Source organism: Notolabrus celidotus, chromosome 2, assembly GCF_009762535.1.
Source record: "Notolabrus celidotus isolate fNotCel1 chromosome 2, fNotCel1.pri, whole genome shotgun sequence".
NCBI lineage: Eukaryota > Metazoa > Chordata > Actinopteri > Labriformes > Labridae > Notolabrus > Notolabrus celidotus.
This window is the reverse complement of record NC_048273.1, coordinates 35,537,784-35,552,593: the sequence shown is the minus strand read 5'-3', so window position 1 is coordinate 35,552,593 and position 14,810 is coordinate 35,537,784. Positions and strand designations below refer to the sequence as shown.

At 39.3% G+C, this 14,810-nt stretch overlaps 1 protein-coding gene across 1 annotated transcript in view; it reads left to right on the top strand.

Annotated features, from left to right (window-relative positions):
• The first annotated feature begins 8,344 nt into the window (after positions 1 to 8,344).
• The window catches only part of hdlbpa (high density lipoprotein binding protein a), a 28,286-nt gene continuing 21,820 nt past the window's right edge, over positions 8,345 to 14,810 (top strand). Inside the window, exons 1-4 of the mRNA XM_034703373.1 lie at positions 8,345 to 8,471; positions 11,684 to 11,755; positions 14,160 to 14,266; positions 14,353 to 14,519. Coding sequence (XP_034559264.1) covers positions 14,191 to 14,266; positions 14,353 to 14,519 — 243 coding nt within the window. The 5' untranslated portion in view covers positions 8,345 to 8,471; positions 11,684 to 11,755; positions 14,160 to 14,190. The remainder of the gene's footprint in view (positions 8,472 to 11,683; positions 11,756 to 14,159; positions 14,267 to 14,352; positions 14,520 to 14,810) is intronic.

The window sequence follows — 14,810 nt, the reverse complement described above, 5'->3', positions numbered from 1 at the left end:
GTTACCCCCTTTAACCTTTGGCTGATACAGAAAAACATAATTTTGAAATCCAGACCTTCTCTGAGGTCCACCCAACTGTCCTCCATGAGTCAGACACTAAACACCTGCTGTCTCTGTAGTCAGGAGGACAGGAAAGCTGTTTCTAAATGAGCTACTTTCCAGTATTTTTAAAGGCATACCTCCGGAGATGTTTTTAAGAATTGAAAAAATAGTAAGGGGTAGATATGAAAACTCCAATTTACATAGCGTCTGAATGGTATAAGAGGATTTATATGTATGAGTTAAGATACTGATTAGCATGCTGAGCAGCAATGGAAGGCACAATATAGTTTATACATGGTTTGGTATGAATATAGTTTTATTATATGTGCATCATTCACATCTCTCTCTCACAACTCACAGGGATATGTCGAGCATTTTCTCAGACTGCAGCAACCCCTCAATGGGTCTGCACTGACACAGCTACACTTAACTCATTAGGATGTTGGCCAAGCTTATTACAGTATCTTAGTCATTGTCATCATAACACATTTGAAAACAGATTATAATGAATCTAAACTAAATTCAATTTAAGTTTCAGATTCATCCTGTAATTACATGTTTTGTCAGGGTCCTAAAGCTCCTGTGAGGAACTGTTGTTTGCCAATTTTTCCCTTTGCATGTTTTGTTTTCTGGCTTAATAGAAAATCTCTGTTTTGATAGTCAAATGTATCACAAAATCTTGGTGTGCAACATGTAAAAAAAAGGCTGCATCAGCCCAATGCAGGGGTTTTATATTGATTACTGTAAGACCTATATTTTATTCTCTTCTAATAGTCATCATTTGCTGTCAACTCAAATAAACTCCTCTCAGAGAGAATAAAATGTACCTCAGAGTCCTGGAAGAATCATGAAATGACTATTTTCAGTAGAGTTGAATTAAACCCCCAATTCTTATCATGCATGATATTTAAAATTTGCACTTTTCTGAAAAATGTTTCAGTCGGAATATCTGAATTAAGTATGAAGGTGATTAAGGTTGGCTTTATGCATGCTCCATGCGTCAAATGTTTCAGTTACAACATTTTTCAGGGTGGTGATCAAAGGGTTTCTTTCCAGTCCAAAAATGCAATAAATGCAATCTGGTTTCAATCTGGACTGATAAATCTAATGTTTGCACTTCAAGAAAAAGAATAAACATAAACTCAAATGCATCTTTGCTCTGACCAAACTCAGCGAAATTGCTTTTAATATTTTATACAGTGGATAGCGAAAGTCTACACACTCCTGTTAAAATGCCAGGTTTTGTGTTGTAAAAAAATGAGACCAAGATAAATCATGTCAGAACTTTTTCCACCTTTAGTGTAATCTATAACATGAACAATTCAACTGAAAACAAAATTTAAATATTTTAGGGGGAAGCATAAAAAATAAATAAATACAATAATGTGGTTGCATAAGTGTATACACCCTCTTATAACTGGGGATGTGGCTGTGTTCAGAATTAACCAATCACAATCAAACTCATGACAAATAGTAGTCAGTATACACCTGTCATAATTTAAAGTGACTTTGATTAATCTCATTAAAGATCAGCTGTTCTAGGAGGATTTTCATGACATTTCCTCAGTTACATCTTACAGCAAAAGCCATGATCCACAGAGAGCTTCCAAAGCAGCAGAGGGATCTCATTGTTGAAAGGTATCAGTCAGGAGAAGGGTACAAACATGTCCCAAGGCATTAGATATACCATGGACCACAGTGAAGACCGTCATCATCAAGTGGAGAAAATATGGAACAACACTGACATCACCAAGAACTGGACATCCCTCCAAAACTGATGAAAAGACCAGAAGAAGACTGGTCAGGGAGGCTTCCAAGAGGCCTACAGCAACATTAAAGGAGCTGCAGGGATTTCTGACCAGTACTTGCTGTGTACTACATGTGACAACATCTCTCCTATTCTTCATATGTTTCTGCTATGGGTAGGGTGGCAAGATGGAAGACTTTTCTTATGAAGAAAAACATCCAAGCCTAGCAACATGTTTCAAAAACACACATGAAGTCTCCCAAAAGGATCAAATGTTTTATGGTCTGATGAAACCAAGGTTGAACTTTTTGTCCATAATTCCAAAAGGTATGTTTGTCATAAAAACAACACTGCACATCACATAAAGAACACCAGACCCACAGAGAAGCATGGTGGGGGCAGCATCATGCTTTGGGGCTGTTTTTCTTCAGCTGGAACCAGGGCCTTAGTCAAGGTGGAGGGAAGTATGAACAGTTACAAACACCAGTCAATTTAACACAAAACCTCCAGACCTCCGTTAGAAAGATGAAGATGAAGATGAATTTCACCTTTCAACACGACAACGAACCAAAGCATACATCCAAATCAACAAAAGCATGGCTTCACCAGAAGAAGATTAAAGTTTTGGAATGGCCCAGCCAGAGTCCAGACCTGAATCCAGTTGAATATCTGTGGGGTGGTCTGAAGAGGACTGTGCACAGGAGATGTCCTCACTATCTGATGGATTTGGAGCTTTTTTGTAAAGAAGAATGGGCAAATATTACCTTGTCAAGATGTACCATGCTAATAGACTCCTACAAAAAAACTGAGTGCTGTAATAAAATCAAAAGGTGCTTCAAACAATTATTAGTTAAAGGGTTTGTACACTTATGCAACCACATTATTTTATCTTTTTAGTTTTTATTCTTCCCCCTAAAATATTTGGTTTTATTTCAGTTGAATTGTTCATGTTATAGGTCACATTAAAGGTGGAAAAAGTTCTGACAGGATTTATCTTGGTCTCATTTTTGTACAACACAAAATCTGGCATTTTAACAGGGGTGTGTAGACTTTTGATATCCACTGTATGTCAGTAATATATTACTTGACTCTGTTTGACTAAACCACATAGGATGTTAAAAATGTACCTACATGTTAGCAATCATTACTATTAATGTGAGAAACCCTGAGTGAGTACAGCAAACCATCTAATGTCTCTGTGGGGCAACTTGATCTGCATACAGTAGTCCACACACAAACAATACACTGCAACACAGCACAGCACAAGATCTGTATATTGTCACTATAGATCACAGTGGTTATGGATTATCTATAAAACCAACAACCAACAGAATAAAAAGACAGTCTGTATCTGTTCGTACTGCACCAGGGAAGACTGAACCTTCACCCTGATGGAAGCATCTGAAACTCCTAATGTAAAGGATGCAGAGGGTTATTGTTCAGACCCTGTTCAGAGATGGCTCTAACTTCATATTGCTGCTGAAGGTCATTCAGAGAAGCGACAGTGATCTAACAGCACTGACTGACAGTTTTGTCCTGTTAAACAGAACATTTCCCTCAGAGTGTGATCCATGTTAAAACTTTGCAACTTTCTTAAAAAGAACCACCGCTGGATTGTCTTACTCTTTTTACAAATAGCATCCATGTTTGCATCAAAATGAAGCTTTGCATCAAGAACAGTGCTCAGATATTTGTATCGCTGCACTGACACCACTGGCTCACCCTTAATCACACATGAGGCCGAGGCAGAAGAAGCACAAGAAGAAGAAGAAGGGAGTTTAAAGTCCAGAGCTCAAAGTATCACTGTTTGAGCATGTTGTAGCATCCAGGTAGGAGGGATTTCCTTGAAAGTCTCTGATCAGAATGGACTCCCTTGAACACCTACTCCCATGACCAGAAGTCATTCAAGGGTGCACCTACCGTTCAAAAGTTTGGGGTCACTTAGAAATGTCCTTATTTTTGAAAGAAAAGCACGGTTTTTTTTCAATGAAGATAACATTAAATTCATCAGAAATACACTCTATACATTGTTAATGCTGTAAATGACTATTCTAGCTGCAAACGTCTGGTTTTTAATGGAATATCTACATAGGTGTATAGAGGCTAATTTCCAGCAACCATCACTCCAGTGTTCTAATGGTACATTGTGTTTGCTAATCGTGTTAGAAAGCTAATGGATGATTAGAAACACCTTGAAAACCCTTGTGCAGTTACGTTAGCACAGCTGAAAACGGTTTTGCTTGTTAGAGAAGCTATAAAACTGGCCTTCCTTTGAGCTAGTTGAGTATCTGGAGCATCACATTTGTGGGTTCGATTATACTCTTGAAATGGCCAGAAAAAGAGAACTTTCATATGAAACTCCACAGTCTATTCTTGTTCTTAGAAATGAAGGCTATTCCATGCGAGAAATTTCCAAGAAACTGAACATTTCCTACAACGATGTGTACTACTCCCTTCAGAGAACAGCACAAACAGGCTCTAACCAGAGTAGAAAGAGAAGTGGGAGACCCTGGTGCACAACTGAACAAGAAGACAAGTACAGTAGAGTCTCTAGTTTGAGAAATAGACACCTCACAGGTCCTGAACTGGCAGCTTCATTAAATGGTACCTGCAAAACACCAGTGTCAACGTCTACAGTGAAGAGGTGACTCCGGGATGCTGGCCTTCTAGGCAGAGTGGCAAAGAAAAGGCCATATCTGAGACTGGCCAATAAAAGGAAAAGATTAATATAGGCAAAAGAACACAGACATTGGACAGAGGAAGATTGGAAAAAAGTGTTATGGACAGACAAATCGAAGTTTCAGGTGTTTGGATCACACAGAAGAAGATTAGTGAGACGCAGAACAAGTGAAAAGATGCTAGAAGAGTGCCTGACGCCATCTGTCAAGCATGGTAGAGATAATGTGATGGTCTGGGGCTGCTTTGGTGCAGGTAAAGTGACAGATTTGTACAAGATAAAAGGGATTTTGAATAATGAAGGCTATCACCCAATTTTGCAACGCCATGCCATACCCTGTGGACAGCGCTTGATTGGAGCCAATTTCCTCCTACAACAGGACAATGACCCAAAGCACACTTCAAAATTATGCAAGAACTATTTAGGGAAGAAGCAGGAAGCTGGTATTCTGTCTGTAATGGAGTGGACAGCACAGTCACCAGATCTCAACCCCATTGAGCTGTTGTGGGAGCAACTTGACCGTATGGTACGCAAGAAGTGCCCATCAAGCCAATCCAACTTGTGGGAGGTGCTTCAGGAAGCGTGGGGTGAAATGTCTTCAGATTCCCTCAACAAATTAACAGCTAGAATGCCAAAGGTCTGCAATGCTGTAATTGCTGCAAAGGGAGCATTCTTTGATGAAAGCAAAGTTTGAAGGACAAAATTATTAATTCAACTAAAAATCATTATTTTTAACATTCTCAATGTCTTGACTATATTTTCTATTCATTTTGTAACTCATTTGATAAATAAAAGTGTGAGTTTTCATGGAAAACACAAAATTGTCTGGGGTGACCCCAAACTTTTGAACGGTAGTGTATATTTACATTGATTAATTTTTTTTTTAGCAACAATAAGGTATGAGGTATTCTTGGCCTTGTGTAGAGTGTTCATTACATAATCATAATAAGTAGCTCAGGAACGACTACAACTTCAGAATGCAGCCTTGCTAAACTTGTTTGTTTGGATGTATTGCTGCACATGCCCACAAGGTTCTTGAAGAAAACGGCAGAATTGTTTGGCATGTAAATATTGCAAAACTGCAACAACAACTCCCCTGTGCATAGACCTTATCTTGGTATGGATTGATCTCTTAAATTTGACACTGAGAAATAATGTTAGGATGAAATAGTTTGATTGCTTCTAAACATAGCCTCAAAGCTAAGGAAGCCCTTTGCATCCATACATTTTATTTACCCCTGTGACGCCGTGCTAATTTTAGTTGTTGTCTTGAGATCTTGACTTAACATCAGATTATCTTAACCTGCATCCCCAGAGTTGCAACGGCACAAATAGGCTGAACTTATCTCATTAGTGTGGGCAATAGTAGCATGCCGTATTCTGGCCCTTACTCACTACACAGGGAGTTACAACATACCCTGTATCTTTTCCAGATCTGGATTCACTCAACTTAACAAAGACAATCATGATAAATGGGCCCACAGCTGGTTATCAGCATGATAAGCCAATCCAGAGTTACTGAGAGCATGTTCACGTGAGGGAGGCAGTGTAACCTACAAATGACTAACCACAGACATGAACAAGTTTGCTGCTGGAAGATCCTCATATTTTACAAACTCAGAGCAAAATATATCAGAAAAGTGGAGAAGTTAAACAAAATCAACACAGCTGCATCTGCAAAATAAAATAAGAATTGGCAGAGGAAAAAAAAAAAGAATCAATATGTACATTATGACTTATAATATCACCTGCTCATCATTAGCATTTTATGAGTCTTTATTCCTTTAATTTTTTTATCACTTCATTTTGCTTCACATTTTTCTTGTTTTTATTGTCCACTGTGAAGCACTTTGTTACCTGTATTGACAAGTGCTATATAAATAAAATAAAGTATTATTAGTGTGGAATAGATCTGACTCATTCCTATTGATTCCCTGAAACTGTTTTTTTTATACGATTTATCCTTGTGGCATCCTATGACAGTTTAGGAATAATATTTCAGCTGCAGTCCTGACAATATCAAAGGTAGTTGTATGGGGAAAATTATGAATCATGAATGAATATAAAAACATAATTCAAAGCAATAAGCACATGCCATTTTACACCTTATATGTACAACAACTTCATCCTAAACCTATCTTAGTCTCTGGTGAAGTATGCTGTCAGGGAAGCACAATCAATTACTTCCATCAATAACTTTCACATGTAAAATCATGCAGGTTTGCAAAATGTGCTGCTTGTCATTCTCCCCCCTCCTCTCTCTCTCTCTCTCTCTCTTGATCAGCTCACTGAGCTCCACGATCAAGCAAACTGATTGGTCATTATATGTTGTATTTTACAAAATGATCTGTTACCGTGAACCTAACTTTCTCTGGAGCAGGTTAGATGTTCAGCATAAGTTAGCAGTGAAGTAGTGCTACCCTGGTAAAGTGAACCACCTCTGTTGAACTGAACACCCAAAGTTAACCCAGTGGGAATGACCACTAATCCAGCATTGTAGTATAGAAAGTATACATATCTTTCTGTTGTTCTTTTTTTGATACTTATATTGAATTGTTTTTCATTTAAATCTGAACATAAAAAAAAATACAAATTAAAAGTACACACACTCACATGTGCACACCTTTACATAAACATAGACCATGGCAGTAGGATACATGGTTTGATTTTTAATCAACTTGGAATGTCTCCTTCTTTAGCAGTGAGTATCAGTAGTGACTCTGTGAGGGGGCTCATAGGCAGTCCTTTTATTCCACTACTTTCTGAATTCTGCATATTGTATCCTCAAAACATGTGTGAGTCTTTCCATGTCATGTATATCCACAACAATTTCCAGCCACTTTCTTAGGACATCTTTCTGTTATCTGGATCACAGGAGACTCATCCTGTAATTAATAAAAAAAATAAAAACACAAGCTATGTTTTCTCAAGATGATGAAACAAATTAACTAATTAGAATAGAATAGAATAGAATAGAATAGAATAGAATAGAATAGAATAGAATAGAATAGCCTTTATTTGTCATTGTCAGGTGTACAATGAAATTAGAAGCTCTGCTCCTGAAGGTGCATGTTATAAAAACAAATAAATAAAGACAGGTAGAAAATATGTATAAAAAAGGCAATCTAAATATAATAATAATATAAAACAGGTGTTGAATATATACAGTTAGGTCAGGAGGAGAGGTATTTGGGTTTAAGATATTGCACATATATGAAAGGTTTTCAAAGTTCCTGGTATAGCACTTAACATGAATATTATTGCACAGTTATATATACAAATATTGCACATGAGGGGATTGTTTATGTCATCTGTTTCTGGGTGTTTAGTGTTGTGATGGCTCTTGGGAATACACTGTATATAATGAGACAACCAGCTTTTTGCTGACAAAATAAGGAGAAAAATAAGCATAAATAAAAAAATATCCCTGTGTCAACCCATGGCTTCCACACAAAGCTAAAAATGTGCACACTCACTTTTCTTTGTGGGTGATTTTAAATCATTTGTTCTTGAATTTAAAATGAATTACACTTTATTGTATACGTACAGAAGAGGATAAGGGCAACTGGAAAAAAAAATTAGGTCCAATATATTTTTTAAAATTATTATTATGATTAAATTTCTCAGAAATCTGAGATTAAAGTCAGAATTCTGAGGAAAAAGTCAGAATTCTGACTTTTTCCTCAGAATTCTGACCTTTTTCTGAGAACAATAATAATAATACAAACAATATATTGGACCTTCATTTTTATTTTTTTCAGTGTCCCTGATCCTCTTCTATATGTTTTGCATACGCTCTTCTATGAGTTGAGAAGTTATACAAGCCTGTGTCACTGCTGGAAATGAAGAGAAGCTCTCTGTAACCGGACTCTCTGCCGTGACGTCGGAGGATATGATTGGTGGGCGGCTCTGGTATATATCCGTCAGGCTTCAATCCCATCTTCTCGCCAGTGGAATTTCATCTCAGCTTCTGCACCTTCAGGGCAGACGAGTACATAAAAAGAAGTAAGTACCGCACAGTTTTCTCCTGAATTTAACCACACTACCTTTTTCTTCACAGCAGCGCCTTACATAGAAACCCCAGAGTGATAGTTGTAGTGAAGGTGGATTGTTGGTAGACCCTGAATGTGAAGTTACAGTGTGTTCTGGCCTCCGTGTCGGTCCTCTGCTCAGCTGTATGCCTACGTGGACTTAGCGAGCTAGGAGAACTCACTGGATGCTAACATGAGCTCGCTAGCTTGGGCTACAGATGCACTTTTTACGATCTGCTAATGTAGATAAATGAACACGACTACAGAGTATGGGTGCGTTAGAGCCAGTTTGAGTCTTCTGTGTTGAATCCTGTGTTAGCTGAGAGGAATTATCTGGCTGAAGAAGTTCTCTGTGTGTGAGGGAAGCTACACGTTAGCTAAGGAGCTACGTGTCACAGTCGTCAAAGTTTTTATCGAGTTTTCTAACAAGCTACGGGTTCGGATCCGGTACTAGTGGTTTTGCTAACACACATTGCAGATTCACAGAAAGGAGAACCAGTCAATCTTCACGTTTCTGCCCCCTTTAAAACGCTATATGAATCGATTTCAGTGCATTTTAGTGTCAGCTAAAACATGACGGCAGCTCGGTGTAACTGTAATGTGTCAGCTAGTTAACTTGATATGTTTTAAGCTAGCTCTCACACTCAGCAGCGTTTTAAATCCCTAATCCTGGATTTGGTTGTAACGTTAGCTCATGCTGGTGCTAGCGTTAATGTGAGTTTGACTAAGCCAGACGAGCCTGTCACTTCTAACTTCATCTCTGTGATAGAAATGACCTCGCAGATTCGATAATGTGATGCTAATTGTTCTACGTTTGAAGCTCAGGTATTAGTCACCAGTTTAACGCACAGCTGAGTCAATGACGTGGTGGCTCGAGTAAAACAACCAAAGCATCTCTGTTTGTGTAATTCACACGGTTATAATAAGAAGCAATGGAGTCTCTCTCCTTTAACTGCTGCTCGTGCAGACGGCGTTACCGTCATTAAGCAGGGACGCATAGATTGGGGTGGTATGGGCCCCCTAGAAATCTGATTTGCCACCCCCTGTGTCACTCCAAAATCCTGAACTCTGATTGGCTAGTTTCAATGCTGGAGGCAGGACTTGCGTTTAAATAGAATTTTGACTGTGTTGGATAAGTTTCTAGTAACGTTTTTTGCTTGTAAATGAAGCATATTTTCTACTGTGATACTTTAAATTGTTTAAAACTACTTAAAGCTGCTGTTGGTGGTCGTGATATAAACATCCGTTTGGAGAGAGATTTGGAATGTCAACACTACCCCTCCCCACAAGATTTCCTCTCCCCACTCGTAACCCCGCCCACAAAAGATTGTTGTACTTGTTCTATGCAAGCGGCAACCTCCGGTCTCAAAATATGAAGCCCATGCAGAAGTGTTATAAACTGCAATTCATCGAGAATCCACTTGAGGCTGGCTGCAGAAATACCGGAAACCACATACACACCCATTCAAAGAAGACGATCTTTACAGCATTAATAAACATAAAAAAACAAAACAGCGTTGCTCTACGTAGCTAATCTCTCTATCAGCACACACTGCACAGGGGGTGAATTTTTTTTTTCTAGCGCAACGGTTCAGAAGATGTTAAGATTGCCCAAATAAGGACATGACTGAGTTGACACCCGGACAGGAACACATAGCTGTAGGCTAGAAGGCTCAAACCCCGCCTCTTTACATCACACTATGCCTGGTTGAGTTCCGTATTTCCAATATGGCTGCCGCTGCCGATAGGCTTCAGAACTGCGCTCAGGAGCAGATGGGTGACATCACTGGGATACTACGTCCATCATTTATACAGTCTATGGTTCTATGAGGAGGTAGTGGCTTCCCAGCCAATCAGGGCGACATAGTGGGGCCGCCACTCGACCAATCAGGACAGAGGGTTGGGGAGTAGCTCTGATTGGTCCGTGATAACAGGAACAAGGGAGTAATAACATTGCTTGATACAAAGGCATTGGAAAACAGAGATTTTGCTATAATCTCACTTTAATTCACTTACAGATGAGTACAGATGGGTATTATGACCTTTTCTCCAAACCCAGCAGAAAAATGTTTTACGTTTTTGACACCATTCCTACCAACAGCAGCTTTAACATCAATTTTGTGAAACAGATGTTAACGTGAGTAAGTGCATTTAAAACAGTACCGATATTTTGCCAATAAGTGTATCTTTGACAGTGTGCAATAGTTTGCTTATATTCTTACTCTGGAAAAACATACATTTTTTTAAAATACCAAAGGAAACTTTTAAGTTGTAACATCAACATGATCGGTTAATATCAAGGAAGTCGAGGTAGATATGGTTAGCGGGGACAGAAATGGTAAATACATGCTTTTCATTCATGTATATGTGCACATACTTCATGCCATCCCTGCAGAACTCAGTGCCCCACTTGGGTCCCCCAGTCAAAAAGTCTTTAAGCTACCACCTAGATATTAATGTTGTGTACACATATCAAGTTACCCAAATAGATTCAATGCCCTTATTGGAACATAAGCACACTAACACGGCACATCATGATGTTACAGAAAACTTGTGACACCAACAGAAAACAGAGTAGTCCCCAATTGATTTAATTACACGTTAAGCCTAATATATATATATATATATATAATCACTCTCTTTAAATAATGAACATGTGTGGTTTGGCTGGCTCGACAGCCTCTTTACCTGGTTCACTCACAGCAGCTTCATCAATTGGCAGCTCTGTCCCTCCGTCTGACGACCAGGCCGGGTGCACTTATAGAAACCAGATGTTTGTCAAGGGAGACTGAGCTCCAATGGGACCTTTTCTTTGACTGGGGTCCAGTAATGTGCCTCTTTGCATAATCTTTATCTGAAAGCTTCTGGATCTCAGGGTGGTTTCAGTTGTCTACCATTACAATCATTTTGTTGTACTTTTTCTAACGGTGTCACTACATTTATAACTAATGTATGAAGACGCATTCAAGTGCTGACTTATTTCATTGAGTATTTAGGCTGAATGGTAATGATGCTTAAACTCAAACTGATTTCAAATCCTTTACAGGTTTTAAGAGTCCACGTACCTCCTCTGTGCACATCAGACCCTCCTGTAGTCTTTTGAAGTTCGGCCTCTGAAAATGTGAATCTTTGAAACTTAAACCCTGCTTTTCTGATTCAACTGACCGCTTCCTCTGTTGTCTCTAGGCAAAAGCTGGCAGGCTGACGGGAACTTGCATCTTTACAGGACGGATTATCTGGTAACTGACCATTTAGCTGGTAAGTTCTGACAACTATTAGCATTGTGAGTAGTGACACTAATACCGGCTTAAGTAATTAGCAGCATACTGCACGGCTTGGAAATTGATTGTGTATAACTGAAGTGTGATTTAGGGTTTTGGAGGAAGAATCTGTTCCACTTTTCTTCAATCTTGCATTGTTGTTTCCTTGTTAGCCTTTAGATTAAGTCTAAAGTAGAGTGTTAGCTTTCTGAGGCATGCTTAGAAGAATCACCAGAACAGAAAAAGACAACATATTTCTTTTCCCCCATCTTTTGTTTTCATCAAACATTAGATTTCTGCAGAGTCACACTTTAACTTCCAACCATTTAAGCCAAGTGTTTCCGTAAACTTCAGAATCCTCAGGTTTTTCAAGGTGCTTCACTTCCCCCACTTGTTTGTATCTGAATGCATATCTCTAAGGCTAATTCTTTGATATGTCCTGGCCTACTTTTTGAAAACTTGAAAAACACTTAGTCATTACACTGTAAAACTACAGTTCAGTCACTATTCATTTTGGTGCCACCTTTTAAATGTGCATTGTAAACATGGTAGTTGAAACATCTAGCCTCAAGTGTTTAGCCTGGGTGTGGCTTTATTTTCCTGTCTTTGTCGACTTGGGTTGGTTTTTGTGCGTCCTCTTCCCACAAAGATGTCTACGAAGTGGGGCCGGCTAACCTCCATTATCGCATCGTCGAAACTACAATTTTCATGTCTCCAAATGATGACGATCCTTGCCCAAATTGTACTCTTGTGACAAAGATGCATGGCTCAATTATGCTCACTCATTCAGATGTTCAAATGAAAGTAATACGTAGACTGGCAACAAGATCTACAAACCGTAATGAGTGCAGGGCAGCCTTAAGTTTATGAAGCCTGACAAGGAAGAGGCCTCTGAAGGGGAGCTCTGAAATGTACAGGGGGGGGGGGGGACAGCCCACAAAATTGACCACCACCACCTTCAAACTGTATGTGAATGTCCTGCTATTGTCTGTCCATGGAAATTTTGAAGTATCATCCAGCTCAGTGTGAGATCTTTCTTTTCAGGCTTTCAGATGAATTTAAGGCATGCTTGGGGGCAAAATCCACCCTAAAACACTTCACATTCCTCTGCTCTTGTTGGCCAGAATTTAGGTTTCTCTGCCAGCCAGAAAAGCCGAGCAGTGACTTCTGATGTATTGAGTTTCACTGATTTATTCAGCACCTCCAGATTTATGTAACACAGCCATTACAATGTCTGTTGTCTCCTTTTTTTTTTTTTTTATAAATGCCACAGGTGAGAGAGTTAGTCCTGTGCTTTCTTTCTTAGAAAGAGCTATTCCTGTTCAGAGATCCTACACAGGTCATCTAAGTTTTATGTTGGTGGACTTCTGCTTTAATCCTCTCCAACATGGACATACAGAGGGGTCACTGGAGAAAAATCCTCTTAACCTAAGAGCACACTCGCTTAGAAACGCTCTGAGGAAAAGCACTGGACAAAGACAGAGGAGCAGAAGTCAAACTGGTTTCTTCTAGAAAGACAAAATGTACTGTAGCAGCAGCAGCAGCCCTGCCTACACTAGTGTTTTCTTTGTGGTGTTAAGTATTATCTCTTCACTCAGAGCCTCAGCACACATTAACACAGTGCTGACAAAGGTAGAGCAACTACAAGTGTGATTATCCTCTCACACACATGGCTTCTTTTGATAAAGCTAGATTAGATAATGGTTAAAATCCCAAAGTCCACCTATGATAAGCTTGTATACCTGAGCATGTGACCGCTCACCTTTCAAACAAGGGCCAACTTCATCAAGGTTGAGGTATCATGAGTGAGTGAATGTCATTGTGCCTGTGAAGCCCATGAGTGCTGTATTAAAATGCAAACAAGACAGATGATAAATTCAAACTTTGTATCCATTAAGTAAGCTTGTACTCTGAAATAATGAAGCACACAAATTATAGTTGCCTTGTCTTAAAGCCACATACAAATTGGTGGCAGATCTTAAGTGGTTGCCTAACACAAGAATAAGCTAACACCTGTAGCTGCAGATCAGAGGAGTACTTCTCAAAGTTAGCCTCCACACTCTGAAACTCTCCTCTCTTCTGTTTGTGGGTTTTGTTTGTCACATTTGACTGACGGTGCGTGAAATGTGACCAACAAACTCACAGCTGTCATTACATTATAAATCAAATTTGGAACGAGTCTGATTGGCCCAAGCAAGTATGTGACATCAGCCGTTTCCGACTCAGCCCTCTCAGCTACAGACAAACAAGAAAGACGAGGACACGAGGACAGATATTCCAGGAACTTCTCTCCTTCAGTAGAGTATGAGTGTAGGCCTCCTCAGTGGTGATTAAGGAACTAACTTTAATGGATTTTACAAACTATGTTCTTTGAGTTTAATAAATGTCAACTTTCCTTTCAGTGGCATACTCGGACTCTGTGGGATTTTAACCATGAGCTCAGTCGCTGTACTTACGCAGGAAAGCTTCAATGAGCACCGTAACGGGCTCATGCCAGAAAAGAGTGGTGGTGAGTATTTCACGTTTCTAAGAAGGCACTTCATCAGAAACATTCTTAAAATGTCTTCAGTTGACTCCAATCTTTTCTTTTTTTAGCTGCTGGTGCGGCAGGAACCAGTACTGGAGAGGAGGAGGAAGCCCTTCCTACCTACAAGGATGCCTTCCCACCTCTGCCTGAGAAGGCTGCCTCACCTGAGGGGACCCAGGAAACTGCTAACGCCTGGACCAAGATCCGTCCACTCAAGTCTTCTATCATCACCCAGGTAGAATAACATTAAAGCTACTTCTAGGGCTGCATGATTATGACTAAAATGATCATCGCAATATTTAGATTAGTAGTTTATTGATTGAAGGGATTCTATTTTTAATCCTTCCCTTTTAACCCCAAACACCCAGTCAAATGTTGTGTCAAATATCATTAAAGCTTTACTTTTCATAAGAACTCTGATTTAATACAGTTGAACCCAGGAGTTTTACTCGTATTTAGAGTATATTCAAAGTGATATTTAAGCTTGATTATCTGAACATGCAAACATTTTATCACATCACATAGA